Source organism: Melitaea cinxia, chromosome 12 (assembly GCF_905220565.1).
Source record: "Melitaea cinxia chromosome 12, ilMelCinx1.1, whole genome shotgun sequence".
NCBI classification, from domain to species: Eukaryota; Metazoa; Arthropoda; class Insecta; order Lepidoptera; family Nymphalidae; genus Melitaea; species Melitaea cinxia.
Window position 1 is genome coordinate 12,616,238 of NC_059405.1, and position 18,740 is coordinate 12,634,977.

The window sequence follows — 18,740 nt, forward strand, 5'->3', positions numbered from 1 at the left end:
AGTACCTAGTAAAATCTACTAAACGAATGACCTCGTTACGTTTCTTGTAACGCCATCTATCGCGTAAAGTCTAAAGGCGTAACGACGTTTTATAATAACACCATATATATAAAACCCTATTTGGTTCCGATAGATTGCGTTATTTGACTCCTTTATTTACCATTTGATATGGTATTAATCTTAATCGATTTCTTAGACTAATAAGAGGTACTTTAAAATTGAGTTTCTTCTAATTATTTTTTACTTTTTAAAGGCAACTTAGGTTATTGTGTCGGGGTTTTTTTTTTAATTTTTAATTTAATTTTTATTTTATACTTTTTATAGGTACAATTATTATAATGTAGATTTTGTATCTTTTGCAGACTTACAAAGACTGAGATGTAGTAATTGGTACTTATACTTGACAGTTGTATTTCCATGTCCCAATTTTCTGACACCATAACCATAACTTTAAAACAGCTTTTCACCAATTTTCTCATCAAACGAAACTAAGAACACTTTCGATTAAGTCATTAATATTCTTTTTCAGTGCTCTTTCATTTGATACAACATTAGAATACATTCACAGGCATTCTGTTTTCCATCCCCACTTTTAGCCCCATTAACTTCAAACGGCTCAACCGATTTTTTTTTTTTGATATTTTTCATTTATTTTTATTATTAATTTTGTAAAGTGCATATGATGCTATTTTACTTGGTACTTGGGTAAATTTACTGACATTCGGATTTCCATCCTCATTTTCTTCCCACCACATATATTTTCAGATATTGGATATTTTCCCCACTTTTATCCCCAGAGTTTTTTCAGGGCTCAACCGATTTTCATTGAACACATTATTTTGTTATGTGCACGTGATGCGCTTTCATTTGAGGACCCACTAGATTATATTTGCAGACATTCGGTTATTCTTCCCCACTTTCTAGCCCCACAACTTTTAAACGACTCAACCGATTTTCATTAAACATATCTAAAAACACTCGACGGTACGCACCTTTCATACAAAAAAAAAAAACAATTAAATTGAAATCGCTTCATCCGTTCGCGAGCTACGGAGCTACAGACAGACAGACACGTCAAACTTATAACACCCCTCTTTTTGCGGCGGTGGTTAAAAATAATAGCTACCAGGTCAGTTAAGTTTGCAGATCGAAACAAGAGCATCTCAAGCGTCCTGAACTGACTTATTGAGAATAATAACAGCTTCTCTACCTTTCCTATTGTTATTTAAATATATCAACGTTAGTTACAATCAGGGCTGCCAGGTGCAAAAAAAGTGTGATCGTACGCCAACTACAAAAAAAAAATCGTATGCCAAGGAAATTTTGAAATAAAAATATCGTATAGCCTTTTGAGACTAAGTACTAATTTTTTATTATAAATTTTCCATGTTCGTTTACTTTTAGAAAATAAATGCAATAAAACTATTTGTTACATCATTACAGCCTATACAGTCCACTGCTGGACATAGGCCTCAACAAGTTTACGCCAAAAATAACGTGAACTCATGTGTTTTGCCCATAGTCACCACGCTGGGCAGGCGGGTTGGTGACCGCAGTACTGGCTTTGTCGCACCGAAGACGCTGCTGCCCGTCTTCGGCCTGTGTATTTCAAAGCCAGCAGTTGGATGGTTATCCCGCCATCGGTCGGCTTCTTAAGTTCCAAGGTGGTTGTGGAACCTTGTTATCCCTTAGTCGCCTCTTACGACACCCACGGGAAGAGAGGGGGTGGCTAAATTCTTTAGTGCCGTAGCCACACAGCACATGCACAGCATTTGTTACACTCATACAAAAAATTTTGTGGTCATATTTTTTAACAAAATAATTTGTTGGCTTAAGCTTCGTAAAATTGTCGTTTCTTCTTATTATTTGCTTGGCTAATAATGAAAAAATGCCCTTAAGTGTATCATTGGATAAACTGTTTCTAAGTTTTTTTCAAGTCGCAATTATTACCGAAAGAGAAATTATAAGTTTCGTTAGAAAACAAACAAATACAGCAAAATTATAATATTAAATTTTCTTGGATTCCTGGTCATTCTGGAATCCAAGAAAATTTTATTACAGACGCTCTTGCGAATGAAGCGATTTCATGTGGTGACCTTATTTTTTTTTTTATGTCACTAGGTCGGCAAACAAGCGTACGGCTCACCTGATGGTAAGCGATCACATTAAATTATCACATTAAATATGTATCTGGCATTATCTGGTTTAGTTTTTATATTATGTATGTCATATATACATAATATAAGCATAGATCAAGTAAAAAAAGGTAGATAATGCACCTAGAACAGAAAACTGAAGCCACTTTTTTAAAGATGTGTGAGTGAGTGAAGTGTTGACACCTTTTAAAAAAAGTCCCTAAAATTTTTATTAAACAATTAATTTAATATAGGTAAAATGGGTATGTGAAAATAAAAACCTGTTTATAGTTTTAAATAAATTTACTAAAAATAAAACAAAAAATCGGTAGAATAATAAAAAAATATATTCGTAAGATAATCGTATGAATGGACACTTCCTATCTCCTCTGTTTATCTCTTTTCAGTTTGCAGTCGGTTTTTTTTAACTATTTTTCTTAAACCTAGAATCCTTTATGTTGTATAAGTTTTTTAAATTTTTGTCGCTTAGTACTCAGAGTCATCGTCATTGTTTGCATTTTACTAATATGATGTAGTCTTATGTTCAAATATTTTTCAATCACTAATCGTATTAAATTGACTTTATGCGCATGGCCAGCATAATCGTGGTCATTTTCTCAGTCTTACAGCCGCTACCTATTCACTTCTTATTAAAATATTCGTTGGAAACCTAATACCATGAAATTTGATAGTAAAATATGGGTACCTAGTTTACTCATAAATTGTAAAAAGTTAAAACATAAAACAAACGAGTTAATAATTCATAAATATATTTTGATTTTTTTATTTTCAATTTATGTAACATAAAATAACACGAGAAAAAAAAAAACAATAACTATGTCTACTTTTTACTTAATTATTTTTCTGATTGCGTACAATTTACTTACCCACATTTTGGGGTATTGAAAAAAAGAGCTACTGGCAACACTCCCGTGGTACGTCATTTCGTGACATTGAAATTATATGTTCCGAATAACCTCAATATTATTTTGGAATAACAATAAATTTAAAGTTTTATATGTACTTACGTGTGAAACGATATTCCTTCAGATTTTTTGTTTACTTTGGTATTGTTTTTGCACCATTTAATCACACAAGACGGCATTTTATAAGCAAAGTTACTGTATGAAGCCTCGTGACATACTAACGAAAATGAGCGTAGTTTGATGCATATGTGTGCGTGAGCGCGTGTATTTACTTGAAGGAGCCGAGTTTTGTGGCTTCACTAACAACAAAGGCCGCGCATTATCTATTTTTTTTTACTATATCTATGAATATAAGTAATATATTTGTATGTATATTTTATTATTTTATATATTTATTATCTATATGTCATAAATATCCCATATCTAACCGTGCCCTGAATGATTCCTAAATTTAGCTTCTCCAGTTCCTTTAAATACATGAAAAAATTTCTCCCGTTTGATAATGGCAAATGTACTGTGTACGAGAATTGCCAGATCAAAAAAAAACATTCATCCTTAGTCATGTGGTCCTGACAGATATCAACGTCATATAGGCAACTGTCACCCGTACCATACTACAGCGCAAATAGTATATTATAGACAGATGTGGTTTTACAAATAGAAGTCTTTCGAACTTGCTTCCACTTGCTTCGACCGATTGTATACAAATTAAAGTATAGAAGCCTCAACACTTATAAATACTATTCGGTTATCTTAAAGATGGCTCTCTTACTCGCAAATATATGGAGATGTCTATGCACAAGAAATCGCACCGGTCTCAACGTTATTCAAACTGCGTCATATCATGCAAATGTAAATATTTCCCGTGCAATGCCAAGATTTATCGATCAATACAATACAATACAATACAAATATACTTTATTGTACAACCAAAAACATCGATCGATCTTGGAATTATTGTATTATGACCTAAAGTGCGTTGTTATACTTGCAGGTAATCGAACATTACGAAAACCCCCGAAACGTTGGTTCACTGGACAAAAAAGATAAAAATGTAGGAACAGGTCTAGTGGGTGCTCCAGCTTGTGGAGATGTAATGAAGTTGCAGATTAAAGTTGATGACGACGGAAAAATTATTGATGCTAAATTTAAAACATTTGGTTGTGGTTCCGCAATCGCTTCGAGTTCCCTTGCTACCGAGTGGGTTAAAGGGAAAACAGTAGATGAAGCTTTGAAACTAAAGAATACTGACATCGCTAAGGAACTTTCTTTGCCTCCTGTCAAGCTACACTGTTCTAGTAAGTAACCATTTATATTTGTTATTGTTTAAATTGATAATTTTTGTTTGATTTTGTCAATTATTTATTTTTTTAAATTTAGTGCTTGCAGAAGATGCAATTAAGGCTGCACTCTCAGACTACAGAATTAAGCAACAAGAGGCTAATAAAAAGTAAACTCATCAACTATTTTAGACTTTTAGAAAGTATTTGGAACAGATCTGTGATTGTACGGGAAGTATAAAATTATGAGAAGTTGGAAAAAGTCTAAACATATTCCTAACTTGGAATTATTAATCAATTGTTTTCAAATATGTTATTGCTATGCTATGCTATTTAGATTTCACTTAGTAAATGTAACAATTATTATGTTAGATAATAAATTGTGTCAGTAAGATATTTGTTTTATTTAATGTCAAATCGCTGTGCGGCTACAGTAAAGAATATAGTCACCCCCTCTCTTCCTGTGGGTGTCGTAAGAGGCGACTAAGGGATAACACAGTTCCACTATCACCTTGGAACTTATAAAGCCAGCCGATGGCGAGATTACCATCCAACTGCTGGCTTTGAAATACACAGGCCAAAGACGAGTAGCAGCGTCTTTGGTGCAACAAAGTCCGCCCTGCAGTCACCAACGCGCCTGTCCAACATGGTGACTATGGGCAACACATGAGTTCACGACATTTTTGGCGCGAACTTGTGGAGGCCTATGTCCAGCAGTGGACTGCAATACGCTGAAGAGAGTGTATGTGAGTGAGCTGTGCGGCCAATTAAAGTTCGCGCCAAACATCCCGGTTTTTTACAATCCTCATCCCGTCTTTAACGGCAGTCTTACGTTTCGTTTGTCCAGCGTGCTGGAGGACATCCCATACTGCGTTCGCCAACACGGTCTGCACCCCAAGACACGCGTGCTCCGAGCAGGCGTGTCTTGGGGTGCCATCGGTGGCCATCGGTCATGCGACACAGGTGACCAGCCCACTTCCACTTCAAAATAGCAAGTTTCTATAAAACCATTTAAGCAGTTTTTTTAGCAGAATTGTTTATATCTACAACATTAGTTCCATTCCTAGATGTATTAAGATAAAATTTATATCCGATTTTATGTTAAACTTTCAGGATTATAACTAAAAAACTCATGTAGCATATTTTAAGAGACGCTTTAACCAATAATTATGTTTGCTCGCAAACGAAAAAAAAAACCGACTTCAATTATATCGACGAGTAATACAACGTAGATCGACGAAAAAATAGTCAAGTAACTACACGTTATCAAGGATTACTCAAAAAGTAGTTATCAGATCTCAATAAAATTTATATGTGACCACATGACAAACATCAGCTTTCGAATAAATTAAAAATTATTAAAATCGGTACACCCAGTAATAAGTTATTGCGGATTTTCAAGAGTTTCCCTCGATTTTTCTGGGATCCCATCATCAGATGCTGGTTTTCTTATCATGGTACTAAACTAGGGATATCTTCTTTCCAACAAAAAAAGAATTATCAAAATCGGTACACCCAGTAAAAAGTTATTGTGGATTTTTAAGAGTTTCCCTCGATTTCTCTAGGATCCCATCATCAGATCCTGGTTTCGTTATCATGGTACTAAACTAGGGATATCTCCTTTTCAACAAAAAAAGAATTATCAAAATCGGTACATCCAAGAGAAAGTTATGCGGTATAATACAACGTAGGTCGACGAAAAAAGCGTCAAGTAAAAACGCATTATTAGATATAACTCGAAAAGTAGTTGTTAGATCTCAAATAAATTTAAATGGGACCAATTGACACACACCACCTTTCGATTAAAATTTTTTTTGTCGAAATCAGTCCACACGGTCAAAAGTTCTGATGTAACATACATAAAAAATAAATAAAAATAAAATACAGTCGAATTGAGAACCTCCTCCTTTTTTGGAAGTCGGTTAAAAAAGTAAGTCAAGACCGTGCGTCGGAGAGCACGTAATTCTATCCTTGATTGATATATATATATATATATATATATATATATATATATATATATATATATGTTGCAGTCAGAACTCTTAACCAGTCAAAAGCACTATTGACTAGCAAAATCAGTCAGAAGTACTTTTGACTGGATAAGTTGGTCAAAAGTGGTTTTGACTGAAAATTATTGGTTATTAGTACTTTTGACTGCAAATTCGCGGTTAAAAATACTTTTGACTGACGCTCTCCGTCAAAAGTAGTTTTAACTGCAAAAAAGCGTCAATCAAAAGCACTATTAACTCGTTAGATGTGAATAAATTTAGTCAAATGATCCTGATAAACCATAATAAATTTACGCCCGTAATTTTCTTGCGACTGCATGTCAATCAGATCGACTTGGCAGCGGCTGTTCATTTCAGTGTGCAGGATCAGTTTCTAAACCTGATCCATCCTTTTCTTGCTTTTCTTCCTTTGGCATACTTCGCACATTGATAAATATATATTAATCATTTCTTTTGTAACATTAGCGTACTTTTTTGCCGTTTCATTCTTAAGTCTTTCGCGACCAACATGCCATGCAACATGTATAGAAATATGAGCAGCATCAATAATGTCGTAGATTTCCTCAGCCGGCAAAAATATTTGACAGGTTCTGTGTTTGTAACTAATTTTTTTATACCACAAACTTCAATGTGTTAAAGCGTTGTAGTCAACTGTACTGTAATGGTGTTTCCTTTTCATTAAATTTCGCGTCTTCCACATCCATTGCAAACTTTTCAAATTTTTCTTTTGTCATCACATTGAAATGACTATCTTTCATATCTTCCATCGCTAAAATTCTTTGCAAAAAGCCTTCTTTCTTTTCGTAGTCACTCATTTTTGTTCTAATATCAGCACGTTCTCCACTAATAATGAGTAATATAAAAGTTTATATGTGCGTTTGTCGTTATTTTTATCGACCACCTTAACTTTTTAAGAGTTTTGACTGATACAACCAGTCAAAACCACTTTTGACGGAATCATTTAGTCAAAAGTACTTTTAACCAGCTCCATTGGGCAAAAGTACTTTTAACTGTTATTTTAGTCAAAAGTATTATTGACTAAAGCAAACGGTCAAAAGTACTCCTGGCTGATTTTGCTAGTCAACAGTGCTTTTGACTGGTTAAGAGTTTTGACTGCAACATATATATATATTTTCAGCAGAGCGTTAATTTCAACGACAACACATCAGATTGAATAGAACTTACTGATGGTGTTCCACAAGGTGGCGTCTTTTTCTGTGTTCATTTACAATGTTTCTAGTGTTATCACTTCTCCTTTCCATTTGTATTCAGATGACTTACAAATATACAGACACTTCCAGTTGACTGAGTTGCATGAGGCTGTTGAAAATTTAAATAGTGACCTTGTCGCAGTTCAGGACTGGGCTAGGTGTTTTGGTCTGGTAGTCAATCCTGCTAAATCACAAGCTATCATTATTGGAAGTAGTCGATTGAGAAGCAGACTTGACTGGGAATTGGTTCCTAAAATCTTGAACTCTGGGGTCCAAATTCCTTACTGTAATAAAGTTAGGAATTTAGGGCTCATTATGGATTGCAATTTGTCATGGGCAGCTCATGTCAGCGAAGTCAGCAGAATAATACACTACACATTTCACTCTCCCAAGCGTCTACAATATTTTCTTCCTTTCCAAACCAAAATTATGCTTGCGCAAACCCTTCTACTGCCTATCCTTGATTATGCTGATGTATGTTATCTGGATGTGACTGAACTGACTTGAATGTTAAAATGGCTCCCTATTCGTCTTCGGCGTGATATGCACATCCTTTCCACTCTCCTTAATATCCTTCATGATCCAAATGCTCCATCGTATCTTCGATCCCGATTTCACCTACTGCCCTCCTACTCGTTCCAGGCATTACAGCTAAGCTAGACACACCGAAATGCAATACAAAGTATATTTGTATTTTGGTATGTATCTTTATATGTATTTGTTGATATGTAGTATGTTATATTTTTGTATATATATAAATTTTATTATCTTTTATTTATTTATTTTTTATTTTTCTGTTGAATGAATACTTCTTGCACTGTTTGCCTTGCGATATGAAACACTTAGTCACGATCATGGGTTGACTGGAAGAAATCTCTTTCAGAGATAAGTCCACCTTTGCCATAAACCTTACTATTATTTTATGTTTCTATATGTATTTTTGAGTGCAATAAAGTAAATAATATATTACATAGTTTTAGGGAATATTTACGTCAACCTGCAGTGGAGCAGCGTGGTGGATTAACCACCGACCCTTCTCCAAGATCGAGAAATGCCTCTGCTTATATATTTTATAGCAATCATTAATCATTAAGTTTTTGTACTAAAATACAAAGTATTGTTACGAACACACAAAGAAACTAGCGCCATCTAGCGGCAACCATTGAAACCACACAAAGACAGCGATAGCCTGAAACTCTCTACTCAATACTAGATGGCGCTAGGGGAACTATTGTGGAACTATATAGAAGTACTAGCTGACCTGGCGAACTTTGTACCGCCTTCTTTATTTTTTTCTTAAATATAATAATTAATATATCAAAATAAAATATAGCCTATCTTTCAAGTTGGATCGAACTGCACATGGTGTGCGAATTTTATTATAATCGGTTAAGTGGTTTAGGAGTCCATTGAGGACAAACATTGTGATACGAGATTTATATATATTAAGATAGTCTCGAAAACCGCGTACATGCGCGAACTTTCCAGAATGGTCTGGGCCTCGTGTCGGCCGATATAAATAGCCGCAGGTAGGCGAGCGAGTTGATTCAGTCTGCCGCCACATCCCGACCTAGTCGGACGTCAAGCAGGCACAGTTCGTCGCGCGCTCTCTAGCGCCCCCCCGGTCCCCGCCGACCGCCCGCTGTGCGATCACACGCACGCCCCCGGTCCCCGCTGACCGCCCGCTGCGCGTTCACACGCGCGCCCCCGGTCCCCGCCGACCGCCCGCTGTGCGATTCACACGCACCCTCTCGGCTCCAGCCGACCGCTCGCGTCCGCTCCAAGCGTGACCGCGAGCCCACCCGGCGACTTCCCAGTCGCCCCCGCTTCGCTCTTGGAGAGAGCAACTCGCCGAGCTACAGTGCAGTGCTACGGACTATTGGACTTTCACCAGTGCAGTGCTACGGACATTGGACTTTCGAACTATCGTTAGGTCAGTGTAGAGCAGTGTTCGTGTGATAGGTCAAAAGACTGTCGGACTTGCAGTGTAGTGTACTCGGACAATATAAGTGCAAAGGACTATAATAGTATCTTCGCGCGCGCGGATCTGCTTCTCCCGGAGCCGATCAACACACTCGGAGGTACAGGTTAGTCTTAGGCACACATCTCGGCCACCTAAGGGCAGAGACATTAGGGTACACAAGTAGGTACTCACTCGCCCCTGCCTCACGGCAGGGGAGATACAAAATTATATTTTTCTTTACTAGTAATTCCCCGCGTCCACTATGGACGCCTTAAACAAAACAATGGAGAAGCTCCTGTGCCTTCTCCAACGCAAATACCCCGACGTTTATGAGGACCTCACAAACGAAATGGAGAGAGATGTATCGGGTTCGATTCCTGATGGCCCGGCTTCTCCCGAAAGGGACGAAGACCGCCGAGGCAACTACGAAATGGAGTTAGCATGTGATTCCGATTGTAGCATCTCGTCCCAGGAGTCGAGGCCGGCTTCTCCGGCCTCCTCCGACTCAGACGGGTTCGAGCCCGTCTTAAAGAGTAGAAAGCGTAAGAAGGTCAAGGCCTCTATTACGCCGCTGCCATCCAAACGCTGCGCGAACACAACACGCAGCGAAGCCCCCGCACACCCCACACCCGCCGCTCCCGCGGCTCCCCCCGCAACACGCCCCATCACTTCAGCGAGTGATTCGCTCTCCGCGCCTTCAGCGCCCTCGTCCGCTCGAGCTCCGAAAAAACCACCGCCAGTCTATATCCAAGACAAAGCGGCATGGAGCTCCATCTCCAAAAAAATGGAGATCAAAAACATCTGCCCAGAGTCGGCAAAATCGACGTACCAGGGAATCCGAGTCACAGTCAAGGACTCGGAAACCCACCGTCGCCTCACGTCTCTCCTTAGACAGGAGAAAATCTCATTCCACACATACGCGCTAGATGACGAACGTCAACTACGCGTAGTCATCCGCGGTTTACCTTCTGAACTGAGCACGGAGGACATAAAGACGGACCTCCTGTGCCAGAAATACCCCGTCAAACAAGTTTCGCGCATGTACCATCCACGTACGAAAGCGCCGTATCCAATGGTACTAGTCGTCCTCGAACTCTCCCCTGAGGGGAAAACCATCTTCAATGTTAAAACGGTCTGCCACCTCTCCGGGCTTACCGTAGAGGCCCCCAAGAACCGCGGAGAACCCGGCCAGTGTCACCGCTGCCAATTCTACGGGCACTCCGCCCGTAACTGTTACGCTAATCCGAGGTGCGTTAAGTGCCTAGGTGACCATGGCACCACTGACTGTCCCCGTAAGGTCCCCGACCCCGAAGTCCCACCCAGTTGCGTGTTGTGTAAGCAAGACGGACACCCCGCAAACTACCGCGGTTGCCCGCGGGCACCGCGCAAGCGTCGCCCGAGGGAAACGCGCGGTAGAGCGACCTCTCAAAAGAGGAAGCCGACCCAGGAAACCACCTCAGAGGTAACGCCTGCCCCACAGGAGGCTCCTAAGCCCCAACAGTCAGGCATCAAAACCCAGCAGGTGGTTTCGAAAGCCCGAAAAAGTTGTACTTTATTTATTAGGTACTACAATAATTAACATCCCAAAAATAAACTAAATATTTAATCATTTTAAAAACCAGTGACAGTTGTATCTATTTATTCTTATTATTTTTAAAATGGATTAGTTTTCTATAAATATGACGAATACATTTTTGTGGGTTTTCTTTTTTCATTAAGAAAGAAATGCCCATGCCGGTATATTTTTTATTATTAATCTTGCCAGTTCCACACTTGAAAGTCAGAGGTATTGAAATGATTTGAGCAAATGACACTATTTCTTGTGGGAGTCCAGGTTAGTTTGTTATTGCAATTTTTTTTCCATGTATGCCTTAAGTTTGGATCTTTAGGAAACTTGCAAAAATTAGTATAAAACGATTATCGAAAAAATTAATATAAACGATATATATTTATCGATAACTATCTACAAACAAACCGGTAACAACATTATCTCGCTCGGCGACAGCAACTTCTCGGAAATAGACGTATGAGGGCGAGCGGCCAGTGTTGGTAAACAAATCCGAAACAACACAACCGATAACATTTGTACATTAAGTTTATAAAAGGTTTAAAAGAAGTATACAATAATAATGTAATTAAAAAATACTTATATATGAAAGGTAACGACATCTTTTAGTAAGTTTGACGTGGCAGATCTCTTTGCAGCAATTTTTTGAAATTTAATTTTTTGAAATGCGGCATTTTTTGAAGGACGTTGATTCAATCGTGCATCTAGATTTAGTCTAGTGATCAGTGCGGCGGCAACTAGTTTTATTGTACGCGTAGGACCATTTGGACTTATACCTTGACAGAGGGGAACGCCTGTACATGGCTACTCCCCTCCGTTTTGCTCTATGGTTTCATCCATTATTATGAGCCAAAAAATGCTCAGGATCTTGTTGAAACAATTTTAAGGAGACATTTTTTTTTAAATATCATATGAAAAATCCGTTCCAACGGGGATCGAACCTGAATTTCCGACTGACCATGTCGATGCTTTAGCCAATTAAACTATGGAACTATATACGAGGGAGCGTTTTTATGTTCGCAGAATGAAGGGTAAGGGGTTGAAATAAAACAACCAAATTATTTTTCCTTTTCAATATATTCACCTGCAAGACGGACACATTTTTCAGATCTTTCAATTAATTTATTTATACCCTCATAGAAAAATGTTTTGTCTTTGTCCTCAAAATACGCTGAAACTGCCTCCTTAACTTCATCATCGGTGGTAAATTTTTTACCCTTCCAGCTCTTTTTTCATTTTTGGAAAGAGGTAATAATCACTCAGGGCCAGGTCTGGGCTGTAGTGTGGGTGGTTCAAAATATCGAAGCCCACTTTAAGCAGGGCAGCCAACGCAACGCGGCTCTTGTGGACGCGCGCATTGTCGTGCAAAAGCAGCACACCTTTCGTCAATTTTCCCCGTCTTTTCTGTTTAATGGCTTCTTTTAATCGCTCTTAATATTGAAGCGTAGTATTCTCCGGTTATAGGAACATACACAACATAACCTTTATCTTTATAATCGATCAATTATATTCCTTCTGAGTCCCAAAAGACCGTTACCATGAGTTTCCCAGCTGACTGTGACACCTTAAACTTCTTGGGGGGTGCTGTGCCCTTTTTATGCCACTGCATAGTCTTGTTTCGACTCAGGTTCATAACGATGAACCCAAGTTTCGTCAGTCGTCGTCGTACAGTTTCGTCTCCAGTAACAATTCGACTCAATAGTCGAATTGTTACTGGAGACGAAACTTGGGTTCACCAATCACACCATCCTTGTCTTCATTGCAGAGGTCCCAAATTGCACGTGAACACTCTACGCGTTGTTGTTTTTGCGGCGGCGTGAGCATTCTCGGTACCCATCTTGCGCTGACCTAAGTCATGCCAAATTGATCGTGCAGGATTTTAAAAATGGTTGTATCGGATACGCCAACCATTTCTGCGAGTTGTTTCTTCTTTAGTCGAGCATCGTTGAGTACAAGTTTTTCGACTTTTTGGATAAGTTCTGGCGTGGTCACCTCGATGCTCCTGCCCGGCCTCGGATCGTCTTCAAGGGATTCCCTTCCTTTTTTAAATAAACTGTGCCACTTGTACACCATGGTTTTTCCTGGACAAGAGTCACCGTAAACCGATGACATCTCATCCATTATGGTCGCAACTGATTTTCCTTGCTTGGTAAGGAACTTTATAACGGCACGATATTCGATTTTTTCCATATTTCACTTTTCACTCCTGATTATGTTGCTTGGTTGGCGATAGCTCGAAGACTAATAGTTTAATAACAATGAAATCTCGTATTCATACTAATTATGAGTCACTAAACACGTTACGATCCTAATGAGCCTAATCACCCCCCTCCAACCCTCTCATTCCGCGAACTTAAAAACGCACCCTCGTATATACCCGCTAGGTCGAAATTTTTTGATATGATGATTTTATATTCGGTTCAAAGCGACCGCGGCGCCGTATTTAGTGAGTCCTTTACAGCACTCGTAACTATTCAGTTTCATATTAAATTTAATTTTCTTTTCTGACAGCTATGGAAGTCCTAAAATGGCTATTACAAGTATATTATTATTAACTAGTAATCTAATTAAGTTATTAATGAGTTGTAACTAAATTTAAAATTTTATGTTTAATTACAGGTAAAAGTTGCAGGTGTAGAGTATCAGCCAGCCGTGGCTAGTGCTAACAAAAAGCAAGCTAAAGCTGACGCAGCACAACTTGCTCTACAGAAGTTAGGAATTGTAACATAATTAGTTCATATTTTATATTAATATTGTAATAAATTTTTCATAAAAATGCATGTTTTTTTATTTGAGTAAAAATAAATTTTGAATTACATAATAAACTTGAAAATCATAAACAGTTATATATATATATATATATGTAATATGTTATTTTATATGTTGATTCTTGAAGCAAAAAAACTAATAATTGTTGCTCTGTAAAGAGAATTTTATTTTTTATAGAACATAACAAATTATTTTTTTAAACAACTTAATTCTACATTCTTATTTATAAATTATAATAAATTACCTGTAAAGAGAAACAACATTAAAAGCTATTGCTTCGGATACTGTTTCTTTCACAATTTCTTTTATTTAATTTTAACAAAATTTAACTTTAAACGTTTTAAGCCAGAGAATTTTTATTGTAGGTTCTAGAATTAATTTAGTGCAATGTGTTGCCATTATAGATAAATTTTGAAAAATTCCTAAGATAATGCGCGGGTAATTTAAATTAAATGAAGAGTGCAACAGCTTCATTTACATCTCCCCCCCTTCAGGTTAAATTAATTCTTCGGGTACTGGTATGAGTTTTGTAATGTGAAACAAGTTTGATTCTAACTTTTTGTATCCTGTATTAATTTTATAAATTGAGTTTGATAATTTTTCTAAAATTTTATAAGGTCCAATTTTTAGTTCGTCTAGTTTTTTTCTGTTTAGTCGGTTACCATTTTCCACATATACAAAGTCTCCTACTTTTAGTTGGTAATTTTTCCTGTTTTTATCAAATTGTTGCTTATTATAATTGTGTGAATTTATGGTTCTTTCTAAAGCTATTTTCCTATCTTGTAAAAAGTCCTTTTGTGTTTTATATTCTTTAAACTCATCTGGTAAGATATTAATAACTTTTCCTTCCATTAAATATTTTGGGGAAAATCCCGTCACAGTGTGTTCAGTTTCATTATATCTCTGGGTACATTTATGAGCGATAGTTGTCCAGGCTATTTTACCATTTTTTTCATTAATTGTACATCTAATCTTGTTTACTAGAGTCTGGTTTAACCGTTCATTTAAACCGTTTGAAAAAGGTGCATTTACTGCAGTGAAAATGATAGGTATGTTCTCTTTTTTCAAAAAACTTCTAAATTCTTTCGAGTTAATACCTGGGTATTGGTCAGATAGAATCATTCCAATTTTATTTTCTGGAATGACTTTTTTTATGAGCTTTATAAAATCATCTGCGTTTTGGGTTTTTGAAGTCAATATGTAGGCATATCTGGTGAAATGGTCTACCAAAAGGTGTAAATATGTTTTTGTAGAGCGGGAGCCACCAAATCCACCAATGGTATCTATAGAGACAATTTCAAAAGGATAAGTAGCAGGACCCAGATGAGACATCAATCCATAATTAAATTTAGTTCTAGATTTATTTTTAATGCATATTTCACAATTATCACAAATTTTTTTAATGTTATTTATTAAATTCTTTGCTGTATAGAATGGTTTGATTTTATTTTCTGTTTGTTTCACTCCTATATGGCAGTATGTATTATGTATTTTTTTTATTATTTCTTTACTAAATTGCTCAGTAAGTAAAATTTTTTCTTTTTTTCCTATCCTTTTGAAGTATATTTTATCTTTTAATATTAGTTTATTTTTATACAGTTTTATGTCTTCATTTTTCTCTTGATCGTTTTGAATGTCTTCTAGTTTAATAAAGTTTACAATTTTTAAAGCTTCATCCTGGTTTACATGTGATTCTAATACTGGGTTCCTACTCAAACTGTCTGCTTCTAAATTGTCCTTTCCAGGTGAATATATCACTTCAAAATTAAATTGTGATAAGTAATATGTGAGGTCTCCTAATTCTTCATCTGTTCTTGCCTTAATATTTAGTTTTTCTAGAGGTTTATGGTCTGAAAACACTTTAAATTTTTTTCCTATAAGCCAATGCTGCCAATATTTTACTGCTTCCTTTATTGCTAGACATTCTAAATAAATAGCTTTTTTCCGTTTTTGGCTGTCATTTAATTTCCTCGAAAAATACGCACATGGTTTTTCTTCTCCGTTTTTTTGTGGTTGTTTCAAAATAGCTCCTATACCCTGTATACTGGCATCTGTATAAATATGTATAGGTAGATCAGGATCAAAGATTTCTAAGATAGGTTTTAAACAAAGCAGTCTCTTTATTGTATCAAAGGATAATTGGCATTTTTCTGTCCAGGTAAATTTTTGGTCTTTTCTTAACAAATTGTGTAGAGGATCTAATATGATTGATATATTTGGTATATATTTTCCATAGAAATTTATTTTACCTAAAAACTGTCTTATATTTTTCTTCGTTTGAGGAACAGGAAAATCTTTTATGGCTATTAAATTATCTTTTAGTGGAGTTACTGTGTTATTTTTTATTATGTGGCCCAAGTATTTCACAGAGTCCTGTGCAAAATTACATTTAGAGAATTTCAATCTAAAGCCCTCCTTTGAAATTGCTTCCAACAGCAATGATAAGTGTTTAATGTGTTCAGTGAATGTCTGGGAAAATACTAGAATGTCATCTATGAAATTTACAGTAAAATTTGATAATTTGTGTTTTCTAATAATGCTAGTTAAGATTCTTTGAAAAATCGCCGGTGAAGTTTTTAAACCAAATGGTAGACAAGTCCACTGAAAATGATTTTCTTGAGTAACAAATGCTGTTTTCTTCCTATCTTCCAATTTTAAAGGTATAGACCAGAAAGCGGAATTAATGTCCAATGTTGAGAAAAATCTGCAATTTCTTGTTTTTACCATTAAATCCTCTATAAGTGGAAATGGTTGCGACTGCGGAACCACTATTTTATTCAAATCCCGAAAATCTATGCATAGTCGAGATTTTCTTCCTTCTTCTTTTTTAAAGGCTAATGTTACAGGAGCTGCAAAAGGACTATAAGACTCCTCAATCAATTTATTTTGTAATAATTTTGAAACTTGATGTTCTATTTCCTTTCTGTCCTCAAAAGTGCATCTATATGGTCTTTTGCTACAATACGTATCTACTAATAAATCTATATGTGCCTCATAGCCTTTCACTGAGCCTACATCATATTTATCTTTTGCAAATATTGACTTATATTTGCTAATTAATTCATCTATTTTAGATTGTTGTTGAGCGTCTAAATGATTTACTGAAATTTTGAAATTTTTTACTTCTATGTGCTCATTAAAGTTAACCTTACACCTATTATTCATATAGAAATTATCTTTCACTGTTACTTCCTTAACGTTATTTTCATCAATGAAATATTTTTTGTTTTCAACTTTGTCACCTGTAAAGCCAGGAATATTTTCAATATTTTGTTTCATTTCTTTGTTTACTTTTTGTGTGATTTCTAAGTTTTCATTTTGAATCAGATGAAAAGATTTTATGCAATCCAATCCAATTAAAAAATCATATTCAAAATTCTGTTCATCTATGACAAAAACATTCATATTTTTTTCTATTTGAAAAATCTTAATCTTTAACGTTACTATTCCTATAGACTTTTTTACACCATTAATTGTTTTTAAATTTGCTCGATTATTGTTTTTATTGTTTGGGTTGTTTTTTAAGGATAATAATCTTGAATTAATTAAACTTACATTTGATCCTGAATCATAAACTCCGAACGTTTCTATAGAATCATTTATTATTATTTTAGTTTTAATTAATGGTGGAATTAAAAGTTTTTTGGATCTATTTCATTTAAACTCATTTCTAATTCAGAATTATTAACACTTCTAATTGGCTCTTTTTTGGAGTGATCTATATTTTTATTTTTGAACCAACATATAGACTCTGAATGATACCGAGTTCCTTTCTTTTCTTTTTCACAGATTCTGCATGGTCGGTCTTTTAAACTTTTTTCTTTTATTTTACTTTCCGAAACTATTACTTGTTTATCCACAATCCTTTTATTAATTAAATGTTCTAAGCCCCGAATACTACTAAATAAATCCTCAGCATCTTTCAATTTATTTCTATCAATTTCATCTGCTATAAAGTTAGGTAGCCCGGTTACAATTAAATCAATCAAAGTAGGTATATCAATTAATTTGTTTATCTCTAATAAAAGCCTCTCTTTCTTTAGAGCATATTCTAATAATGAACCCTGTCTATATTTAAATAAAATAGCATACCTTATTGGTGACCAGCCTTTGTTCACATACGTTTCACAAAATTTTTTTTTCCAAATACCCCATTCTGAGTTTATTGTGTATTTTATAAGCATAGAGTTATACCAATCTTGACAAGAATCCTCCAAAAATAACCGAAACACTTGTATCTTTTGAATATCTTCATTTATACCTATACGAATACATTCAGCTTCAAAAATATTCATCCACTGCGTTACACTTGATGTTTTTTTTGTGAATTTTTCTATTACGAACTTCTCAGATAAGTTTTTCAAACTAGACTGTTTAGATTCCTTTTTCAATTCAGCGAAATTTTCCAGGATTTTTGTAAGAGTTTCTGTTGACGTGTCATTCGTAAAAACCGGTTGTGTTTTTGTTGTAATCTCCTCTAGTAAATATCCCTTGAACTGCATATTTCCGTCTTCATCCATATAAGTATCCCGTAATTCTGGTGTTAATGAAATCCATACTTGTCTTTTTTCATGTCTTTTTTGTAGCGTAGCTTTAACTTTTTGAAAGGTTTGAGTTTTCATTAACTCGTTATGTTGTTTTACAGGCTGTAATTGTTCCGGAAATAAGAATATATTTTTATCTGCGTCCATAATAGAGGTTAAGCAGATTACATTTGTTTTCGGGTCTTCATTCGATTTTACAACGAATTCAAATTTCAACCTTTCCATTGTTGACAACAGCTACAATTAATGTTGTTTTGTAATATGTTATTTTATATGTTGATTCTTGAAGCAAAAAAACTAATAATTGTTGCTCTGTAAAGAGAATTTTATTTTTTA

General features: G+C 35.8%; 1 protein-coding gene across 1 annotated transcript; it reads left to right on the top strand.

Annotated features, from left to right (window-relative positions):
• Nucleotides 1-3,641: 3,641 nt before the first annotated feature.
• Nucleotides 3,642-4,733, top strand: LOC123658558 (iron-sulfur cluster assembly scaffold protein IscU). The gene is made up of 3 exons (XM_045593937.1): nucleotides 3,642-3,913; nucleotides 4,056-4,359; nucleotides 4,442-4,733. Exons 1-3 carry the CDS (start codon nucleotides 3,821-3,823, stop codon nucleotides 4,513-4,515), a joined length of 471 nt encoding a protein of 156 aa, XP_045449893.1. The 5' UTR covers nucleotides 3,642-3,820; the 3' UTR covers nucleotides 4,516-4,733.
• Nucleotides 4,734-18,740: the final 14,007 nt, after the last annotated feature.